The sequence below is a fragment of the Lissotriton vulgaris genome, chromosome 9, assembly GCF_964263255.1.
Source record: "Lissotriton vulgaris chromosome 9, aLisVul1.2, whole genome shotgun sequence".
Classification (NCBI taxonomy): domain Eukaryota; kingdom Metazoa; phylum Chordata; class Amphibia; order Caudata; family Salamandridae; genus Lissotriton; species Lissotriton vulgaris.
In genome coordinates, this window is record NC_141697.1 from 416,434,169 (window position 1) to 416,456,580 (window position 22,412).

General features: G+C 44.6%; 1 protein-coding gene across 2 annotated transcripts in view; it reads right to left on the reverse strand.

Moving 5' to 3' along the window:
• ZNF839 (zinc finger protein 839) overlaps nt 1–22,412 on the reverse strand; it is a 282,082-nt gene that overhangs the window by 169,219 nt on the left and 90,451 nt on the right. The window contains exons 2-3 of one of the 2 annotated variants that reach the window (XM_086937833.1): nt 21,148–22,002; nt 3,969–4,214 (exon numbers count right to left, since the gene is read on the reverse strand). In XM_086937833.1, the coding sequence (XP_086793959.1) occupies nt 3,969–4,214; nt 21,148–22,002 (1,101 nt within the window). Of the gene's footprint in view, nt 1–3,968; nt 4,215–21,147; nt 22,006–22,412 lie in introns of both variants that reach the window. The other variant, XM_086937832.1, reaches the window with a different exon arrangement.

Genomic DNA, 22,412 nt, shown 5'->3' on the forward strand with positions numbered 1-22,412 from the left:
GCCTTGACAGATCACACACTCCTCTGGGACATGGGCAGATGGAAGGCAGAGGATACACACCTCATGGGGATCTGATTTGGCCTTCTTCCTGGAGCACTCCGGGCATTTATCGAATAATGCAGGCATATTCGACAAAAAACAAGAACCAAGGAGAAAGGCACCAAAGTAAAATAAAGCACTTAACTTTGAGAAAAGTAGAGAAAAATCACCAAAAACCCTTAAAAAGGGAGAGATCAATGCTCCAGGGTCCTGCTTGCAGGAGCCAGAAAAAGGAACTGAAAGTAAAAGGACCTGCAGTGCATTCTGGGATACTGTGAAGTTCTGGAAAGTTCTCTTAAAGGCACAGTATCCGGTTTTGAGCCACATAATGGCAGCCTATGGGGCGTGTCTGTCCATGTCTTCCTCTTTATCATTCCAGAGGGTTTTTGCTGCTAAGGCAAGGGAAATCTGGACAGACTTTGCTGTTTGTGGATTTTTGGTGGAATTTCTAGTTGAAGTACTGGACAGTGTAGCCTGGTTATAGGCTGCATTATCGGTCTTTAAATTCTCTCTTAAGTGTCTGTGCAGTTCTGCATTTTTTCGACACTTTAAGAGATTATTTTTGATTGCTCCGGGGTCCACGCACATGGGCGGGACTATTCACTAGATTATGACTATAACAGAGATCCCCTACTACAGAATAAATCTTTCCATTTCCAGCTGGTTCTCTTGTGGGGGTCACAACCACACCTCCGCACGACCTGGTAACAACGCCAATTTACTTTAATTAATCTTCAGTCCAGCATCTATACCATATCGTCTGTACATTTCCAGCTGTCTCCCACATATAACAACATTTCAGTCACATAAAAGAAACAGTATTGTTCCCCTCTTATCTATTCTACATCATAACAAACTGTGTCTGTCCCTTCAGTACTGGAACATAGGAGCATATAGCAGAAATGACCGTGAATCACTGCAAAGGCAGAGATATTCAGTTACTATTACAAGAGCCATAGGCTTCTTATATAGTAGACTTACCATTTTAGCCTACACAAATCCAAGGCCCATATAGAGAACTAGATTCTTAATGCGCTAGGGTACATGCAATGATAAAAATGTACTATACAGAGGATTTTCAGCATTTTTTTTTTGTGAATTACAGTGAGTATTTTCCAGTGGTTACCAGGGTTCACACACTTTGCGTTGTCTAGTGTTTATAGAATACATACAATGACATTTTTATTGTACCAGAAACATCACCACTGTGAGATGATGAACATAGAAGTTATCGCCTTCTTAGGGTTTCACAGACAGCGACATGCTAAGAAGTGACAAGCCTTGAAAATATCAATGGCAGTTCTCTTGCTTTTGGATAGAGGAGAGCTGAAGAGGGAGACAGCAGGACAAACTACTGTAATGTTGTAACCTACCGTACATGGTTTCTGACTTCCCAGATACCCTCTTTAGAAAGAGTATCCTGGCCTGAGAATTACACACACATCCTTTAAACAGATGTTCAACCTGGGTCGGCCCAAATGGGTGGGGCAGCAAAGCAACATGCATTCTTCTCACTCCAACAACAAAACAAAGGCTGCCGGGGCACAATGTAGTACAGCATTCCATTTTAAAAGTCCGTTTTGAATTTTATGTAAGATGTTTTTGTGTATTATTCTTTTTTGCATAGGATCTTGTGTAAATCAGAGAGGCACAACCTACAATACTGGTGAAACCGAACCATTATGCACATACTGTAAACTCCTATGTGTGACCTGTAAGGAGTAAGTTTAAATGTTTGCATGTTATAACAACCATTCAACCTAATACTTTGTTAAAATGGGCTGAAATACGGACTTAAGTGGCAAAAATATGTGGCTACTTGCCTTTATAGGCTTCAGGGCTACGCACTCTGTTTTCTGACTAATTGTTACTAAACCACCAGTGAATAATAAACTATTCTTTTTTGGTATAATAACAAGAAATGCGGACCCTTAAATTTCAGCAATAGCCTGAGGCAGAATTTGACATGGTTTGATGGTTGGCATAGGCGACCGAAGGTGCCTGCACCAGAAGCGTCCTTGGTAGAGGAAGCCTCGGGTGCCGTAAGCCTAATCTCTGCAGGGTCCCGGGTTACACATCTGTCACCCCAGCCTTTCCAAACTTGTCAGAGTTAGTAAAAGGTGGTGTACCTGCAACTGTTGAGGTTTGAGATTTCAGTTTCATTCTCAACTGTTAAATCAAGCGGGAGGGAGCAGTGTGGCTGCTCCTCTGAGGGCAAATGGTGCAGTATTCAAAAGTGACCAGCACAGGCACCAAGGTACGTAAACAAAATGCAATCAAACCTTATTTACATGCACTAGGTTGAGTGTCAAGAAGTGTGAGAATGTGCATGTATGGATGTGTCTGAGTGAATGTGTGTGAGCGATAAGGTAGGAGAGTGAGTGGGTATAAGTGAGAAAGTGAACGCATGAGTGAGAATAAATAAGAGTGACTGCAAGTGACAGATTGAGAATGAATGACTGAGTGCAAGTGAGCGTGAGTAAGAGTAAATGCCCGCAAGAGAGTTAGTTAGAATGAACAAGGACATGCCTGACAGTGTGACCAAGAATGAAAGTGAGTGACAGAATGAAGGCGTATAACTGAGTGAAAAGTGAGAATTGAAAATGAGTAAGAGTTCAACGGAGTCGGAAAGAGAAATTAAGAAATAGTAAAAAAGTGAGTGGAATAATAAATACGAATCAGTGAATTAATGAGACTGAGTGTGAACAAGCGAGAATTAGAGTGAGTGCAAGTGAGGGTGAAGAAGAGTATGAGTGAGTAAATGTAAAAGGGCATGAGTGAGTGAGAATGTGGTGTGGTACTTGTGAGCCTGCAGTAGTCCCCGGCATACTGAAGGCAATTCTTCGCTTACACTGACACCTATTGCAAAATCTTGGCCTACTGTAGGTACTACTTTGTACTGATGTACCAGAGGTAAAGCTTGGCATATAGGAAACCATAGCAAAGTGATGGCACTTTCATACTGGAGGGAATTCAAGACACATTGGGCACGCATGAAAAATTGCTGTCACTGACATACTTGAGGCAATTCTAGGTATGTTGGCCAACAATGGCAAACTTCTGGTGCAGCCTAATTGTAGGAAGTTGTTGGCCATATGGGAGGACAACCATTATGTCTGGGAAACCATTACAAAATACTGGCCATGATACTAGATACCACTCAAAAGAAGGGTTGTCCACAGTATATGGACAGCATAAGTGCACAATGTTAGATATTGTGAGTTATTTTAGCAAAAAAACGCACCCAAGGCTTATAGGGGGCAACTATAACTAACTACTGTCCCTGACACAAGGGAGTTTTTTGGTTTTAAAAATTTTTTTTTTTTTTTTTTTACACACTTGATTGTGCCCACAGTATATTTAAAAAATAATATTAATAGGGTCAACTCCTTGGGGGTGTTAGGTTTCATTGGTTTGCTATCATGAAGGGACTCCCATTACTCAATGACTGCTGTTTATATATATGTAAAAAGTCTGCTTTAAAAATGCACTATTTAACCCCACTTCTTTCAAAATCGTGTCTGAGGAAAACTCTCTTCTCAAACCCTGCAAGAAGTCGTCAGGCTCACTTGCTGAAATTCTCACCAAGTATTACGGTTCACCAATTTCAAAGATCACCAGATGTTTGCAGTTTGCATTGTGTTCTATGCAAACAAAGAGCTAAAAACATTTTCAAATCTTACATTATCTTTTGGCAACTTGTGAAGTGACATGAGTGTGGATCTTTGCCCATGTCACAGAGAACAATAAAAATGGACCCAACATTAAGTTTTTTGAACAATTAGAAGTGAGAGTTACCAGCCATTAGAATACAATGTAGATGTATAAAAAATTGATTTACTGGTACAGTTTACAACCAACAAAATTACAAGAGTATATCACTATACAACAGGCATTATGTAGGCATGCCAAGTTTACAGAATGCATACCTCTTTTAATCTGGATTTTCTGTGCAAAATAGGATTCTCTGCTCTTGCATGGGCAAGTGACTTTGCAGGTTGAGGACATATGGAATGTCTTCTTGATCTTTGACTTTCATGTTTTCTTGGTTTCTCAGATCTTTTACAACCTTTAGGCCTCCCTGGTCCTTTTTTCATTATTGGCAGCCATTGCACTTTTACATTATCTTCATGAAGTTGATCAGAAGACTTCTCTGCTTCTACAAATCGACCGGACTAAACGTTTTACAGTTAGTAAAATTCAAACCCAAGATAAAATTAAGAAACATTTTAGAGTACTCTAAAAATAAAAACATACCATGTCTTTCCATATATTTCATTCTTACTTTTTTACGACCAGTAGGAAAAAGAAAAAAAATTACTTAGCTTTAACAATAGATTTCCAGCAGAGGTCCTTTCTTTTGGCACATAGTCAACTGAAACTAGGCAAGGATTTTTCATACCTAGTTCAGATGAGAGCAGTATCATTCCAAACAAGCATTGGCATAGCCATTAGGTCTTGCTTTTGGGAACTTATAAGTATTTAGTTATGCAGCACAATATCCTTGGTGCAACATCATCAACTGTTGCATGACTAAACACTTATAAGGTCCCAAAAGGCGAGACCTATTGGCTATGCCAATGCTTGTTATTATTAAGCTTACGAATGCCACAGAAAGAGTGCTCCGTGCTTTTTGTTGTTTAATGCAGACTGTCTAAATTTAAAGTCCTAGAAAGCAGCCAGGGGTTTGGACAAACTCATCGTAATGAGTTTTAAAAACGCCCTCTAACAATCGAAAATATTCTGTCTTATTGTTTGAAATAAACAATTTAGAGCGAATTAGTGCTGTGCTTTTACTCAGTTTTCGAAATCCCTAAAAGTACCGAACCTCAGGCGCGAAAGAAACGAAGATAATGTATTACATTAATGATACCAAGATATTACAATTTAGAGGAAAACAAGTGGGCCAAATTAACACCTTTTTTATGTAGTATGTAGATCACTCTACAATATGGCTTTCACGCAGCAAATATTGTTTATAATTTAATAGCCATTTGGCGACTACATTCAGGGCCCACGCCCTGACACGGCATCAACTAAGGCAGAGATGGCTTACTTGAGTAGCTGATAGCAGGGGTTTTCCAAATGTATTTTACGTACGGCCCGCCCCCTCTGCGCAAAAGCGTACATTGGCGCACATTGACCTTGGTTATTTTTAACGAGCGGTATTTTTGGCTTTAAGGGGCAACCGTAATAAACGAGTTTGCAGTGCTACCATAGGAGTTCACACTCACATAACCTCGCAAGGGTAACGGCACATCAAATTGACCCCTTGAAACGGCCGTCTTCTGTCCAGTGACCAATAGCGCTGTTCTTTTTGTATACACTAGTTACTAAATGATTACCTTTAGAACATATGATATACTAATGATCTTTAAACCCCAAGTTCCACTGGGATACAGGGTCCAACTTCCCTTCTTTTCGGACTGTCTCAGAAAAAGGCGACTAGATTGTCAATATTTTCCCCATATGATAAAATACCACTCATCTCCTTGCCCCAGTAGAAGACAAAGCTTTGTTTTGGCCACTGCTTCTTCCTTCCAAGGAAAAGAGCTGGAGGTAAAGACTTGGCTAGCTGCATTTAGGAGCACAATATTTTGTGGCCAAGGACTATGAGATGTCCATCTAGAAATTCTGTATTTTCCAGATTATCCAAGCCTGCTTGAGGGTATGCCCAGGCGTGGGTCTCGTGCTCACTGCGCTACTGGATTCAAGCTAGTCTGGCTGATATCGGATGATGCCCCGCAACCAGTCCCAGGATGCTTGTTTCCGGACCAGGGAGGACCTGGCTTGGCAGTTCGGCCTGGACTGTTCCCACGAGGAACAGGGTCAAAACTGATTTGCATATGGCTGGGTCCAAACTGGGGTGGCATGGTGAGCAAAATACAGATGAATTAAACCCAGATCTTTGTTCAGGGGGTGAATGTTTGTATTGTTCAACATTCCGTCCATCAATTGTTCCTTTTGCTTTAGTTAGAGAATACCTCTGGTTGTGCTTTTATGAATAGCCTGGGAGGTATTGGGTGCAACATGGAGAGCATGTAGGGGGCAGGGGGTTTGCGATCAAAGTAGCACTTGGGGAGAAAGCAAGCATTTAAGTTGTGTGGTGAAAAGTAGAGCAGACAGGTTAAATATCAACACTTCTACCTCAGAAAGGCTTTTGTTCATTATTTTTGAGGCTATGTTCTCAAAACTCAAACAAGACCTCTAGTATCCAGACAATTTCAAACCACCACATAGGTGTTTCTAATAGCTGTTAAACTTCGAGCTATGAAGAAGAGGTTGTACAAACAAAAATAAGAGTTCAAGAGCCCACACCAGAGCCTCTTCCTACTCAGAGGAAAGCTGCTGTGGCTTCTCTTATTGTATCATCCATTAGTAATAAGGAATATGCTACTTACCAGTATGCATCTGTTCTTAGCATAGAGGGCTGCAGAGTGGTACATTATGAATAGATCGCCATCTGGTGTTTGGCTCGGATATTTGCACTTGTTTTCCTCTTGGAGAAGTCTTTTGTCGTCACGAGGCTGGTGACTCCTCCCTTGGGTGTTAGTGCGCTTGGGCATCGGCTCCATCCTTAGAGTGTTTAGCCATAGTAGGGTTAGATAGAGTAGTATGATAGAATACAGATAGAAATGCCCATGTAAGTGTATCTAAATAAGATACTGTTGGAACAGACAAAGGTTTCCGGAAGGCTAGGAGGGCATGTACCACTCTGCAGCCCTCTATGCCAAGAACAGATGCATACTGGTAAGTAGCATATTCCGTTCGAGGCATATGGGCTGCAGATGGTACATTATGATTAGACTATACAGCAGTTCTCTCCCTAGCGGTGGCCACCAGTGTCTGTTGCAACAGTCTGAAATAAAGTCTTTAGTACAGCTTGTCCCACTCTAGCCTGTTGTGTTGTCTGCACATCTACACAGTAGTGTTTTGTGAAGGTATGCGGTGTAACCCAGGTAGCTGCTGTGCATATGTCATCTAGGGGAATGTTTCCTAAGAATGCCATAGATGCTCTTAGTTTACGTGTAGAGTGAGCTCTAGGAGGAACAGTTAATGTTCTAAGTAGCATATTTGTATACATTTTACAATCCACCTGGCAATGCCTGCTTTAGAGATAGGATTGCCCTTATGTGTAGGAGAAAACGCTACAAATAGTTGTTTTGTCTTTCTGAAAGTTTGTGTTCTTTCTATGTAGTACAATATTGCCCTTCTGACATCTAATGTATGTAGGGCTCTTTCTGCTATCGTCTGTGGTTTTGGAAAGAAGACTGGTAGTTCCACTGACTGATTGATGTGGAATGCTGAAATTACTTTAGGCAAGAATTTTGGGTTTGTTCTAAGAACCACTTTATTTTGGTGTAGCTGCATAAATGGTTCTTGTATTGTAAATGCTTGCAACTCGCTTACTCTTCTGAGTGAGGTAATAGCTATAAGAAAGGCCACCTTCCATGTGAGGAATTGTATTTCACACCTATGAATAGGTTCGAAAGGTGGTCCCATTAGTCTGGTAAGTACTATGTTGAGATTCCAGACTGGGGCAGGCGGTAATCTTGGTGGAATGACTCTTTTGAGGCCTTCCATGAAAGCTCTTATTGCTGGTACTTTAAACAGGGAAAGATGTCTGTTTTGTAGGTACGCCGCTATAGCTGCAAGACGTACTCTAATAGAGGTGTAGGCAAGGTTACATTGCTGCAAGTGTAGTAAATAGCAAATAATCTGTTTAGTGGATGCGTCCAGAGGGTTGATGTTGTTACTGTTACAGTATACAGCAAACCTTTTCCACTTTGCTGCATAGCATGCTCTGGTGGTAGGACGTCTTGCTTGATTAATGATTTCCATACAGTCTGGAGGTAAATCCAAGTATCCAAATTCTATGACCTCAGGAGCCAGATCGCTAGGTTTAATTGTTTGGGATCTGGGTGCATTATTTCTCCATGGTTCTGTGTAAGGTGCATGGGTAATAATCTCAGTTTTTGATGTGGCACCTGTGAGAGTTGCAATAGCGTGGTGAACCACGGCTGTCTTGCCCACGTGGGTGCTACTAGTATCATTGTCATTGAATGTTGTTGGAGTTTCCGAACCACTAATGGAATTAGTGGGAGAGGGGGAAAAGCGTAAGCAAATTTGTTGGACCAATTTATCCATAGCGCATTGCCCTGGGACAGGTGGTGTGGGTACCTGCTTGCGAAGTTTTGGCATTTTGCGTTCTGATGAGTGGCAAAGAGATCTATCTCTGGTTGTCCCCATCTTTGGAAGAATGGCTGCAGTATTTGGTTGTGCAGTTCCCATTCGTGTATTTGTTCTGACTCTCTGCTTAGGATGTCTGCTATCTGATTTTGAACTCCTGGTAGGTGTTCGGCTAACAGATAGATCTTTTGAGGAATGGCCCATCTCCAAATGTCCTGTGCTAGTCTGGATAGTTGGAGAGAGTGTGTCCCCCCCTGTTTTTGAATATAATACATCGCAGTCATGTTGTCTGTTCTGATCAGGACTGCTTTGTTGAGTATTTGCATTAGGAAAGCTTTTAATGCTAGAAACACTGCTAGTAGTTCCAGATAATTGATGTGCAGTCTTTTTTGCTGTACACTCCATTTTCCCTGTACTGTATATTTCTCCATATGCGCTCCCCATCCGGTGAGCGATGCATCCGCTGTCAGTATCACTTGTGGAATCGGTTCTAGGAACGACCGTCCCTTGGAAATGTTTTGTGTTCCACCACTTCAGAGAGCGATGTGTGCGGTCGTCTACCAACACCAGATCTGTAATCTGACCTTGAGCCTGATTCCATTGTGTCGCTAGACACTCCTGCAGTGGACGCATTTGTAGTCTGGCATATGGTATGAGCAGTATACAGGAGAACATCATGCCGAACAGCTGCATGAACACTTGAGCTGTTAGTGATTGTTGTGGTTGAAATTTTTGGATCAGCGTGACCATTGTTTGGATCCTGACTGGATTGTGGTATACTTTGGCTCTTTCTGTGTCTATAGTAGCCCCTAGATATTGTTGAATCTTGTTTGGTTGTAGGTGGGATTTTGTGTAGTTCACCGTAAACCCTAGCTGGTGCAGCAATTGAATGGTCTTTTGTGTGTTTTGAAGACATTCTTCCTGTGACTTGGCTTTTATTAGCCAATCGTCCAAGTAAGGGAAGACATGTATTTCTTGTCTTCTTAGGTGTGCTGCAACTACTGCGAGGCATTTTGTGAACACCCTTGGTGCTGTTGTGACCCCAAATGGAAGGACGTTGAACTGATAAGGTTGTCCTTCTACTACAAACCTGAGGTATTTTCTGTGTGCTTTGTGAATTGGGATGTGAAAGTAAGCGTCTTTTAGATCCAGTGTAGAAAGAAAGTCCCCTTTCTTCAGTAAAGGAAGTACTTGTTGGAGCGTGACCATGTGGAAATGTTCCGAGTTTATGTATGCATTGAGAGGTCTAAGATTGGTCTTAGAGACCCGTCTTTTTGGGGGATTAGGAAGTATAGAGAGTATACTCCTGTCCCTTGCTGATGTTTTGGAACCTTCTCTATGGCATGCTTTTGTAGCAGTGATAGTACTTCTTGTTTTAACAATGTTAAATGATCTTGACTCATTGGACGTTGTCTGGGGGGGATGTTTGGTGGGGTAGCTGTGAGTTCCAGGCAATAACCATGTTGGATAATCTGTCTCACCCACCTGTCTGATTTGATGTTTTCCCAGACCGGTAGGAACTGTGATAAACGTCCCCCGACCGGTGTTATATGGTCTGGGGGGAGTTGTATTACGTCACTGTTTTGGGGTTGGGGAGTTGCGGTTGTTATTATTTCCACGACCTCTACCCTTGTTGTTGTTACCTCTGTAACTGCCTCTTGAATTACCTCTGGGTGATGTTGGTGTAAAAGAGGTAGATTGTTGGCTTGTGCCTGTACTTTTTGACCCCCCTCTATAGGTGGACGTACGAAAGGAACCTCTTTGAGTTAGCTGTTGTAATGCTCCCATTGATTTAGCCGTTTGTGTCCTTTTTCATCTTTTCTAAAGTCTCATCTGTTTGTGAGCCGAAAAGTGTTTTTTGGTCAAAAGGTTGGTTCAATAACGATGTTTGTACTTGTTTGAACCCTGAGACCCTAAGCCATGCATGTCTTCTTAGCATGATACTAGTGTTGATGGATCTTGCTGCAGTGTCTGGTGCGTCTAAAGCGCACTTAATGGAAGTGTTAGTTATTACCTTCCCTTCCTGTATAAGCTGGTCTGCCCTTTTTTGATGTTCCTTAGGAAGATGTGTGATGAGTTTTTCTAACTCATCATAATGCGCTCTATCATAACGTGCCAGTAGCGCTTGTGTATTAGCTATGCGCCAGCTGTTTGCTGCTTGTGATGCTACCCTTTTGCCTGATGCATCTATTAGCTTGGACTCCTTATCAGGAGGAGGAGCTTCTCCTGTAGATAATGAATTTGCTCTTTTACGAGCGTTTGTAACTACAAGCGAGACCAGAGGCACTTGTCCTTTGATAAATATTGGGTCCTTTGGGGCTGCCTTATATTTTTTATCAATTCTTGGGTGTAATACCCTAGCCCTCACAGGGTCCTTGAATATGTCTGCTGTGTGGCTGAGAAGACCCTTTAGCATAGGTAGTGTGCCTGATGTTCTTTGTGCAGCAGGTAGCGTTTCTAAAAGGAAATCCTCTATTTGAGGTTCTGTATGTAAATCTACATTATGGTATTTAGCTGCCCTATTAATCAACTGCACAAAACCTGTATTATCATCAGGTGGTGAAGGTTTTGAGGGGTATAATTGTGGGTCGTTATCGTCTGACCCTGCATCATAATTTTCCCATGGGTCTTCCTCATCTGGAATAGTGTCGTCATCTCCATGAGGTTCTCCCTCCCCTGCATCACTCTCTACATCTGTTTGAGGTGTAGATGGTCTTGGTGTAGAAGGTGGAGGAATAGTTGGCCTATTGTGAGGAATGGGAGAAGAGGGTGAGTCTCTAGGCTGAGGAGAAAGGGGAGGAGTTGTATTTGTCCCCATTGTTCTCTTTTTAGGAGGAAGAGCTTTGTCATCTAGTTCATTCTTCCTCTTTTTCAGTGATTTTGTCACCACTTTGCCAGTTTGCGGATCGATAAACAAAGTCTTTTGTTTTGGATCTGTCTGCTGCTCCTGTGTCTGTACCAAAGTTTTTGGTTCCGAAAGGTGCCTTTGCTTCTGACCGTCAATGTTCTGTGTTTTTGGCACCGAAAATTTGCTTGATTCCGATTTTTTCGGTGTCGAGTAAGTCTTCGACGTCGAAGCATGTTTCTGTTTCGACATGGAATGTTTCGATGCCGAGCTTTCTTTTGTATGGAGCTTCGGTGTCTATGTCGATGTCGACCGTTTCTCGGATCAGACATGGTGGGAGGCCGAGTGTTTCGGTTTCAGTTTCGGTTTCGTTGCCGGGCCCGAAGGCGGGGCGTCGGAAACTTTCTTCGGTGGTCTGACCGGGCTCGAAGGCGGGGTCGGTACCAGGCGGGGTCGGTACCACACGGGGTCGGTTTTTTGGTAAGGGGACGTCGTCACTCCCGGTTTGCTGGACGTTGATTCCCTTCCGACACCCCGACTCGTCCTCATGTTCCTCTTCTTCTTCGAGGTGTGGGTCTTCGAACAGCTCCGGGATTGCCTCCGACTGCATTCTTGAAACCTCGTGTCTTCTGGCTCGACGGTTTCTGATCGTCAACTTGGAGAAGAACGCTGCGCAGGCTTCGCAGTCCCTGGATTCGTGTTCAGGCGATAGGCAGAGATTGCACACCTCGTGTAGGTCCTTGTGTGGGAACTTAGCACCACACGTTGGACATTTCTTAAATAGAGTCCTTTCCATGGACTCCGGGCTGGACTACGTCGAGAAAGGCCTCCCGGTCTCGTCGACGTAGAAGAAAATGTTTATTGTTGGAGTCGAAACGTGTCGGAATGGAAATGATATCGCGTTCGATAACAATACCGTCGAATTGGAAAGGGAATACGCGCCGAAATATCACTTTTTCTCGAAGTCGATCTGGAGCGCTTCGGTCCTCATCCGAACCCGATGGCGGAAAAAAACAATCTAAGGATGGAGCCGATGCCCATGCGCACTAACACCCAAGGGAGGAGTCACCAGCCTCGTGACGACAAAAGACTTCTCCAAGAGAAAAACAAGTGCAATCATCCGAGCCCAACACCAGATGGCGATCTATTCATAATGTACCATCTGCAGCCCATATGCCTCGAACATACTATTCTTCTGCAGAAAATCATCAGCTGCTCCTGACAGTATTATAGAATTACTAAACACGAAAATATGCTAAAAAGCAACATCAGCATGTTCCACAGCTCTTCTTGGTTGTTATAACCTTACACTATGGAACTCTGTGGGGTAGGGTGCAGATTATTTCCCTGTAGAGAGGAATTTGGGAGAATCCACCAGAGGGAATGATCACATGTGGTCAAATGAGCAGCTATGCCAAAGCTGGCAGCGTGTGGTTTTACCACATCATTTTCTTGTGGCATGTTACAGATGCGTCTCACCTTGCTCTAAATGCCCAAAAGACAATACAAGATCACCCTGCTCATTGCAACAGGCTCTTTCACTATCAGGCACAGGGGGAGAGCCAGGAATTTAAAAATGCAAAAGCAGCTCTTAAATTGGTTGGATAGGAAAAGAAGAAAACATTTCCCAGAATCTCACATATATGGAGAGTAATCTAATAGTTCTGATTATCAAATAACCAATAATGGGGATCTAGGGGGGGGTATACCCTTATAAAATGGGTGGGAATTATAGGATTATTATTTTAAAATAATAAGCCAACAGTGAAAAAAACCAACACTATGTAGCTCTGTTTTTGGTAAAACGGTAAACAAATAGACAAAAAAGTCTTGATGAGGTTGATCCGGAAGGGTAGGCGGGACCCACAAACAATAGAATGTGTACAGGTCGGGGGAAAACCTTTCTAGAGAGATCCTTTAAAATACATAGAAGAGTCGAGGCTTGGATATGCATTATTCAAGCATCTAAAAGGATGGAGGAAATTGGTATTGAGAGGCTTTAAGAATGGAATGAAAAATGCTCAGACAGGCATTAGAAGTATTACATGCCTTATGTACACCGCTCTGATAAAAAAACCATCAATGTTCTTGACCAGATTGCAACCTGGGCGTATTCTGCAATGTGAATGATATACTCTTAACTAAGGGGGTTAATGTCGTTATCAGTTTGATGTTCTATGAGCGCAATCGAGGTAGCAAGCCCTTAATAAATGTAACGGTGAATCACAGTGAGTAAGGAGTTCTCATTTACATCACTTTATCTTTGTGAGATGCAAAAGGTGCTTTGCAAGTCAGAAAGACTTTCAACTTGCAAGGTATCTTTTGTAGGTTGCAATACACACTTTTGCAGTCACAAACCATGCAATTTTCCAAACTTGCAGGTGCATTAGGCCGCACACCAAGCGTGTTATGGTCCATGCCAAAGGTTTACAGGAAATGTATGCTTTAACCAAGCTTGTAAAACTCATGTTACTGAAAGCAGTTAAAGAACAGAACAAACCATGCTTGCCTTCCGGGCCTTTCTTTAATCATGAGATTTCTATCCATTAGTCTAGCTAACTTTTATTACTCAAGGGGGCGTGGCCGACACGTCAAACATGGATAGACGTGTGAGATCCATTCCTACCTAATGCACATCCTGCTTCATCAGGTCGAGGGGGAGACGGCATCTAGCTCGCTGCCGACGGGACAAAGCAGGACCCCGGAACGAAGGCGACCATGCTTCGGTGAGGGCCGTAGGCGCCAGAGACCGGTGTATGGGTGGGGCTCATACGAGATCGAAGCAAGTAAAGAGAAGCCCAAAGTGGTGACTGCCTCCTCCATGTTGGGGCGACTGAACTCTACGGCAACTCGGAGCTGCCGGCGAGAAGGGAAGACTTGAAGACGGATTCCCCCTAGAAACAGCGGAGAGTTGTGAGGTGGGGAGAACAGCGGAGATCTGGCGGAGAAGTGAGCGACTGAGTAAGTGACTCCGGAAGGCTCCAGCGACCTGGGATTGCGATTGGCAAGGGAAGTCGAGCCAACAGCGAGGCGCAGTGAGTACAGCGTAGGAGGAGGTGCCGTCACGGCAGAGGGACGGACGAGTCCCCGGGCCCCCAGTGCTGCAGACATCGTCGAACCGGGTTATGCAGACATGCATGATGAGGCAGGCCCCAACCGGGGACAATGGAGCCGGTAAACCTACGCAACTGGAGTAGTACTCTTCTCCCTCCTCAGCCCCCATTGTGGCCTGCCTTCCCTGTTCCCGTGAGAGGCGCCGGGTCTGTGATGGGAGGCTCGATCTCACCTGGTTGCTGGCAAGTGGATTGAATACGCTGGGTCCCCGAGACGGAGGGCAGTATGAAGAGGCCTGGGGGTGCACTGCCGGCTGGATCGACCTGAGAAGTCGGGGCCCTTCCTTTTCGAGGCTTGTGTTTTTGAAAGGCGAAGTACAGTGGGCATGGCCAAAGGCTGGTGCACTACTTAGTGTTTGCTACTGTGAAGCCTGGTGTGGGCACCTACTGAGAGTGACTGAGCAGAATGTAGCAGTACACAAAGAGACTCCTCCCTCCCTCCCTCCCACTCTTCTGGATACCTATCTATTGGGTTCAAGCCCGGTAAGAAAACTGGACTTTGGTTAAGAGCCCGGACCCCCTAACTCCCGATTGTCTGAGGGGTGACCGTGGCGGCCCCGGGCCCCTCTGTGGTGAGACCTTGCTGGGGGAGTGGAAACGGAGCAAATCCAAGTTTGATGGAGATTGGCCGACTGCTACGGGACCAAGACAACAGGGCGTGGAGGCGCCTTGGGGCACTGAGTACCGACTTTGCCTGTTGGCATGAGCCGGGGCCCAGGCTAAAAACAAAGGAAAACTTGAAGAGAAGTGGGGTTTAGAGCACGTGCCCCCACCAATGGAATTGTCAGAGTGCCTTGGAGGATTCTCACACTTTGAGAGTCCTGTGCCAACTGTAAATTACTACTACCTGGGGCCCGTGAGGGGTGGTTGGAACTGAGCGGCCTAGGATTGTCCCCTCCTAAGTGCACATTCGAACCACCAGTGGGCAAGATGGGTTAACAGAAACAGGGGGGCACCCAGTCAACTACGAGAGATGTCTCTCAGACACCCCCAGAGGTGGAGGAATGGGGGGGAACATTAGCACAGTAGACTCACGCCATTCATATCTAGACAAAGTGATGGCCACCTTCGCAGATATCAAGGCCACCCTACAACAAGATATTGGGTGGTATCAATGGGCCTGAGACTTTTGCAGGCAGTACAGCATAAGCTAGCAGACAGGTGAAGGGAGTAGAGTGTTCAGTGGCTGAACTACAGCCGGAACAGAAGGTAACAACCTCCATGATAGAGGATCTCACGGCCAGGGTGGCGGTCCTAAAAAGACAGGCCGAGGACGCAGAAGGTTGCAGTCACCGTAACAATATTAGAGTAGTTGGAATTACCTGAAGGAGCTGAGGGATCAGACATGGTAGCATTCCTGGAAAAATGGCTGCGAAAACTAGGTCCAGACCGCCTCTCTCAGTTTTTTGCGCTCCAAAGGGCACATCAGGTCATGTGGTGGCAAGACGTCTCCACTATAGAGATCGCGAAAGCATAGTCCAACAGGCCCGTTCACATGGTCCCTACACAATAGGCAATAGTACAGTGCTGCTGTTCCCAGATTTCACGGGCAAAGTACAGGCCCATTGAGCATCCTTTCTGGAAGCGACGAAGGCCCTTTCGCGAGGCAGGAATACAATACTCCCTAATGTTTCCAGCAAAACTCTGATTCATTCTAGATGCCACCATTGACTTCTGCGATTCTCCAGAGGAAATGTGGCCCTGGTTAGAAGCCTACAGAGAAGGTGTACCTTTGCAGAAACAGCACACAGGTTCCAGTGCAGCGAAATATCCCACCAGGATAAGACAATGTTGTTCAAGGAGGAAGTAACAGTTACAGAAACCTACAGCCTCACAAACTTAGCAAGACAGGAAATCAGCACTGCAGGCTTTAGCGCAGATCATGACCCCACAGAAGCAAGACCAGGCAACAGAAGATTCGTCAGAATCGAGGAACGCGGCCTCTGACTCAGGGCACTCCACTGGTGGGGAGACTCACTTGCCAAAAGTGACACCTTAATCGGCAGAAACCATATGAGAACTGTTGATGACCCTACTAGAGTTCTAATGCGCTCCTGTACTTAAGCTGAAGGGGGATGGTTGGGAATATTGTATAGGCTTTTTCGTTGTCCCGCTGGGTGATGGAGTACAGTGGAACCACAGCGCCCCAGTGGACCCCCGGGGCAACCCTTATTACCAGAGGAAGACTGGGACGGGCACCATGTGCTTGATCCACTTCAAGTCCCCCCAACCCCCCAAAAGAGTGTTCCGCCTGGCAAGCTAAAGGTGGCGTTCTAATCGTAATGTTTTGGTTTGTTTACAGGTTTGGGCGGCTTGCTGTTGGGCAGGGAAGATGATTTTTGGGGAGTTAAGGTTACACATCCAGGGAACAGACTATAATTCTGCTCAGAGAATTGGGCCAGCCTGGGCAATGTCATGGGGAGCTGGGTGGGGGACAGCACACCTACCTCAAAGACAGCTATGGGTGCTCCCATTAAGGAAATAAAACTACTATCCTGGAATGTCAGGAGAATGGGATCCCCTGCCAAACCCCATAATATATATGTTATATCTGCCGTAGTGGAGCGCACAAAGTGATGCTACAAGAGACGCATCTCACGGTGGAAAAGGGTGTTCGCATTTGGCGGAGATGGCGCGGCCAACTATTTGCAGCCTCATACTCTACATGTTCACTGGGAGCCCTGCTATTGGTGAGGACAGGTACCCCATTTTAGGCGATGTATAGGCATAACCACCCAGAGGGACGTTAGTTAATAGTGAAGGGCAGATTATTGGGCAGAGAGGGGACACTTGGGAGTATATATGCCCCAAACCAGGACCAGAGACAGTTCCTTCAGCAATTGTCCAGACTCCTGTCGGGAGTGATGGCGAGTGCACTACCCTTGGGAGGGGACTTTATATACGTGGCGGACGTACACCTAGCTAGATCCACACCCCTAGTACGGGGTACGTCTGAGATTTCAAAGGGTTTCTGCAACTGGATAGGGCTCTGGGAGCTTAGACATTTGAAGACTGCAACATGGGCAACAAAGGTACTACTTTTCACCTCTTTATTGCTTGCACACCCGGTTAGACAGGTTTTTCTGCTCGCCTCCACTTAGCTTTCCTATGACAAACACGGAGTACTTGGGACGCACTTTATCAGACCACAGCTTCACTCCCCTGTCTGCGAATGTGTGGCCATCCCGGTTTGACACCTTGACCCCGCCCTTTTGGAAGACAGCCGTTTCAAAAACTCATTGCAGACCTCTATCTCAGATTACTTCCAGGTGAATCAGGGTAAAGAGAGTACCTCCATGATTGAATGGGAAGCGTTTAAGGTGGTGGTGAGAGGCCAATGCATGGGACAGACGGTGGGCGCTCTGCGAGAACTCAGCTGGGAACTCTGCATACTTGAGGCTCAGATACACTCACTAGACAATAGACTTTGGGTGAGAGAGGAGGCACAAAAACAACTCTCGGAGGTCAAGAGAGAACATAATGCAGCCCTGGAAAGGCTGTGTCTGCTGGATCTCGGCACTTAACAAGCACTGCAACACGCGGAGGGGGGCAGATCAGGAAGGCTATTGGCTTGACTATTTAGGCCCGAGTGTAGGGGCTCACCCATTACCCAATTGCTGAATAAAAATAGGGCCACACTGTATTTGCCTAAGGTTATTGATGTCACCTTCTCGGAGTACTACACCTCCTTATATGGGAAGCCAAATGAACTACCATCAGAAACCATAGACTAGTACCAAGGATCATTTTAACAACGTTAGATCCTACTGTGCAGAAAACATTGGGGAAGCGGTATCTGTGCAAGAAATCCTTGCCGCTATCAAAGACATGGCCAAGGTAAAAGTTCTGGGCCCAGACGGGCTCCCACAGAGTTTTATTCCACTTTTATATAACTCCTTGCCCCCCCCCACCTTGAGAGGGTATACGCGGACTCGCTACATATTGGTTGGCTTCCAGATTCCACTACATTAGGTATTAGTAGTCCCCTTACCGAAAACCAAATCTGGGATGGCCAGTAGATCTGAGTTTCGCTCACTCTACATGTTAAATAAAGATTTCAAGGTACTCTGTAAAATACTAGCCATAAGACTGCTCCCACATATGCAGGGTCTGAGCCATGCTGACCAAAATGGATTCATACCAACTAGACCAACCTCAGAAGACTCCATCACATCTTATTTCACATAGCAGACTGCTCAGATGCCATGGTAATGGCGTCCAACTTTGAGAAAGCATTCAACTACCTGAGATGGGATTTTTTAATGCTCGTAATGGAGAAGATGGGATTGGGAAATGGGTAGCTTCGATAAGTACAGCTGGTTTATACTAGCCCCAAAGCAAGGGTCAAAATTGGAGGTGTTGTCTAACCCTCCTACGATGTCTACAGGGGGACCAGGCAGGGTTACCCATTGTCCCCTCTATTGTTTGCATTAGTTATTGAGCAGTTAACAGAACATTTTAGGCAGCAAGGGACACAACACGGTGTGCTCCTTGGGGGAAGGGAACACCTAATTTCCCTATATACAGATGACTTATTGCTATATCTGAGAGCTGGTACACAGGGGATTAACCTATGCCATGAACATACTGGAGGAATTCGCGACTGATGGGACTCTGAGTTAATAAGTCTAAGACACATTTTCCCCATAGCGCCATCATTACATCTACCAGTGCCCTCCCGACAGGTATTAACTGGGCTCCTGGCTCCGTCAAGTATCTGGGTATACAAGTGTTTCACGAACCAACGGATCTTATGGAAGGCAACCTCAGCCCGGTGATGGGCTTCCTTGAAACATGCATATAATATTGGCGCTCCCTTAAACTACCAGTTAAAGCTAGAGTGGCACTGTCCAAAATGGTCATGCTCCCACGCTATTATATTATTTTGTTAACCTCCCAGTGATGGTCCCACAGTGGTGGTTTAGGGATTTGGACACAATGCTAAGAGACCTGATATGGAGCGGGAGCAAAATAGTTTCACTGGCAGTACTGCAGAGGGCTCCGGAGATGGGTGGTCTGGGCACCCCAGACTTTGAAGCACACTACCTGGCAGCTCAACTTCAATGACTAGCACAATGGCTAGATTGGAGGGGCCTGGAGACAATAGGAACTAGGGCACAGGTGGACTCACAAGGGTTGCTGCTCGCAAAAGTTTTAAATCCTAAGATCAAGATACAGGCTCCTGGAGTGCTCTTGCAGGTGGCATTGAAATGTTGGAATAGATGTCTCCGACGCACGGTAGGGTTCTCCTTTATGCACCAGACCTTACCCTGGTGGGACTCCTACGATTTGACGCCTCCACCCCTTCACAGCAGGTCAACTGCAATACTGGACAGCAGCGAACATATTAACTGTTAATGACTGCTTTCAAGAAGGGAAGTTCCTCCCACTAGATGACTTCCTTACATTACACAATATGCCCCCTGGTCAGTTCCTAAATTATCATGCACTGATGGGGACCTTTGGTGCTCTGTGCCAGGGAGGCAGATGAGAACCTGACGCACACGCAGGACTGAAGGCGCTGGCGATATTGGGGGCAGCATGGCACCTGGTCAAATGGCTGTATAGGGCGCTCATGAAGATGGCCATACGGCCCCTACAACACCTACAAGAGAAATGGGGAGCCTTAGTGGGCAGGGAGTTGACTGAGGTGGAGTGGGGTTGAGTCATGAGAATCCCTAAGAAAATCTCTAGGAACACCAACTTTAAGTTCACACAATTTGTTTTTCTGCACATGACCTATCTAACTATATGTATGGGGCTTTGGGACAACAGTGCATGATATGTGGCACACTGGATCTAAGATCTGCACATATGGTGTGGGATTGTCCAGGCCTACGAGATTACGGTCTCCGGATTGTAGAGGTGCTCAATGAGATGCTAGCACATTCATTGCCCTATACGGCAGAGGTCTGCCTTCTAGGATTGTTCCCCAGACCTAAAACTAAGTGAGAGCTAAATATGCAGACTTCGCACCGGTCCTAGCACGAAGGCGTATTGCCCTCCGTTGGCAGATGAAGATAGGACCTAGAATGGTAGATTGGGAAAGAGGTGTGGACACCTGGGCAGAGGAGAAGGCAATAATGAAAGAAGACAATCAAGGAATGAGGTGACGACCAATTGCGGGGGCTGTGGTCAGAGGTGGTGCAGGCATGGGAGGGCAGGGGGAAAAGTAAAAGGAAGAGTCCTTCTGGTAGCACCCAGACTAGGGACCAGTAAGTAGAGAGCCCCAGACATTCTTCAACAAATCCAAATGGGTGATGCGGGAAACCCAGTCGAATTTAGAGAATCCCCCCTCAGCTAGATAATAGTCCTAGAGGCCCTCATATGTCAAGGAGTAGTAATTACCACATAGATGCGAAACTTAAAATATCCAACATAGTAGTTGACACAAGGATGCCATTTTTATTATTTTACAAGTTGCATAATGATGTCTTATATTTTATTGGGATATCTGGTATGCAGCAACAATCACAACCCCTGTAAGGAATACTGTGAGATAAAGGCAAATCTGAAGTTAAATCTATTGGCAATGCTTATTAACCCCTTAAGTGCTGCCTTGGTGCATTGGCCGACGGCAGCACTACCTCCCCAGTGCTGCGCACGACCATTGGACGTCCATTCAGCACTAGTTCCAATGGACAGCGCAGCACTGGGGAGGAATGTTTAATAGCAGCTATGAGGTTAACCCCATGGACTGTACCCTGAAAGTATGCATGTACTTTAAGAACTGAATAACCCAATTGTTTTTTTCTCTCCTATGATGCATTTATGAACATGTACATGTTTTCGTATAAAATGCCAATAAAGAGATAATTTCCCCCAAAAAACTTGTATTTCTAAAAGCTGCACTAAAAAAACAAGTGCACACTGCATATGAATGGGATTTAGTTTCCAGTATTTACATTGCTTTTTTCATTCAAAGTTATTATTTTTACCCAACTGAAATGTATACAGTACCTGTTGACCACAGACGGAATCCATTTCTTCAGCTTGCTGCGATGATACACTTTCAGGATTTGTACATGTCATTCCATGGCTGAGAGATCCAGAAGCATAATGATTTCCAACAGAGTCAACCACAATTCGAGCATCATTTCCATTTACCATAGGTACAGCTTTTTGCTGAACACAGTCCACGCTCCCATGCTCAGGGTTAAGTTTATAATGCCTTGCTAATCCTCCTTTTCCGATGTAACATTTTTCACAGCTAACACATTTAAATGTTTTTGGTTTTAGTATACAATTTGAAGAATTGAATAACGCATCCTTTTCCATTGCACCTCCTTCTTCTTCCACGCTTAACTCTGCATAATCATCAGAATCTGACGGATGGCCATCAGCTAAATCCCCAGTTTTGATAAATTTATAATCTTTAGCTTTGTGTTTTGGAGGACGTGAAACGCGTCCTGATCGGGTTTTTACTTTTAATGATTTTTTGAGCTTTTGTTTTTTTTCGAAGCTTCCACCAATGTGGTCATCATTAAAAGCTCCTTCTGCTGAGATGGTCGGTATCATATGAGGATTGGTCTTCTTTGCAAAGGGTGCAGGTCCAACATGGGGTAAATTCCTTTGTACAAGCAACTGAATAGAGGGATTTGATGGCGAACTCTGTAAAATTAACTGCTTCTCTCCTCCATTGCCAGTTAATGGCTGTAGTTGAAACACCTGCGGGCCAAGATTTAACCTAGAGCTATTCAATGTTTGATTGAGTGGTTGAACCAGTTTCACAGTTTGAGGGCTGACTGCAGCAAGAGACGGCATTAGCTTTTCTTTCATTTTGAAAGGCTGTATTTGGATTTGAATTGATTCCAACTGCTTTCCAAAAACCATAAGGAAATAAAAACAGAACATTAAGTTAAATTCTTCAAATCTACAAAGCTATTGTTAAACATAAAACAATTTTAGACAGTGTCAAAAACATGTAATAACTGTGTCTGGTTCATAAAGAAGAACATTTGGAGAAATGGAAATAAACTCCAGTAGATGGCCCAAAATGATAAACCACAGAAGTCCGTTTCCTTGAAAGAATATTGCACTGGTGTTATAATAAAAAGGGAAAACACTGGCACTGTAACTCTAATGCACCAGATGGGAATGTAGATTTTGCTCTTTATAAAAAAGGGATTATCAGGTCATGTCGACTATGAAATCCCAGTAATAATAATAAATGTAAAATGTCTTCAAACTGACCTTGTGCCTATAGACAGGTTTAGAAAATAAAG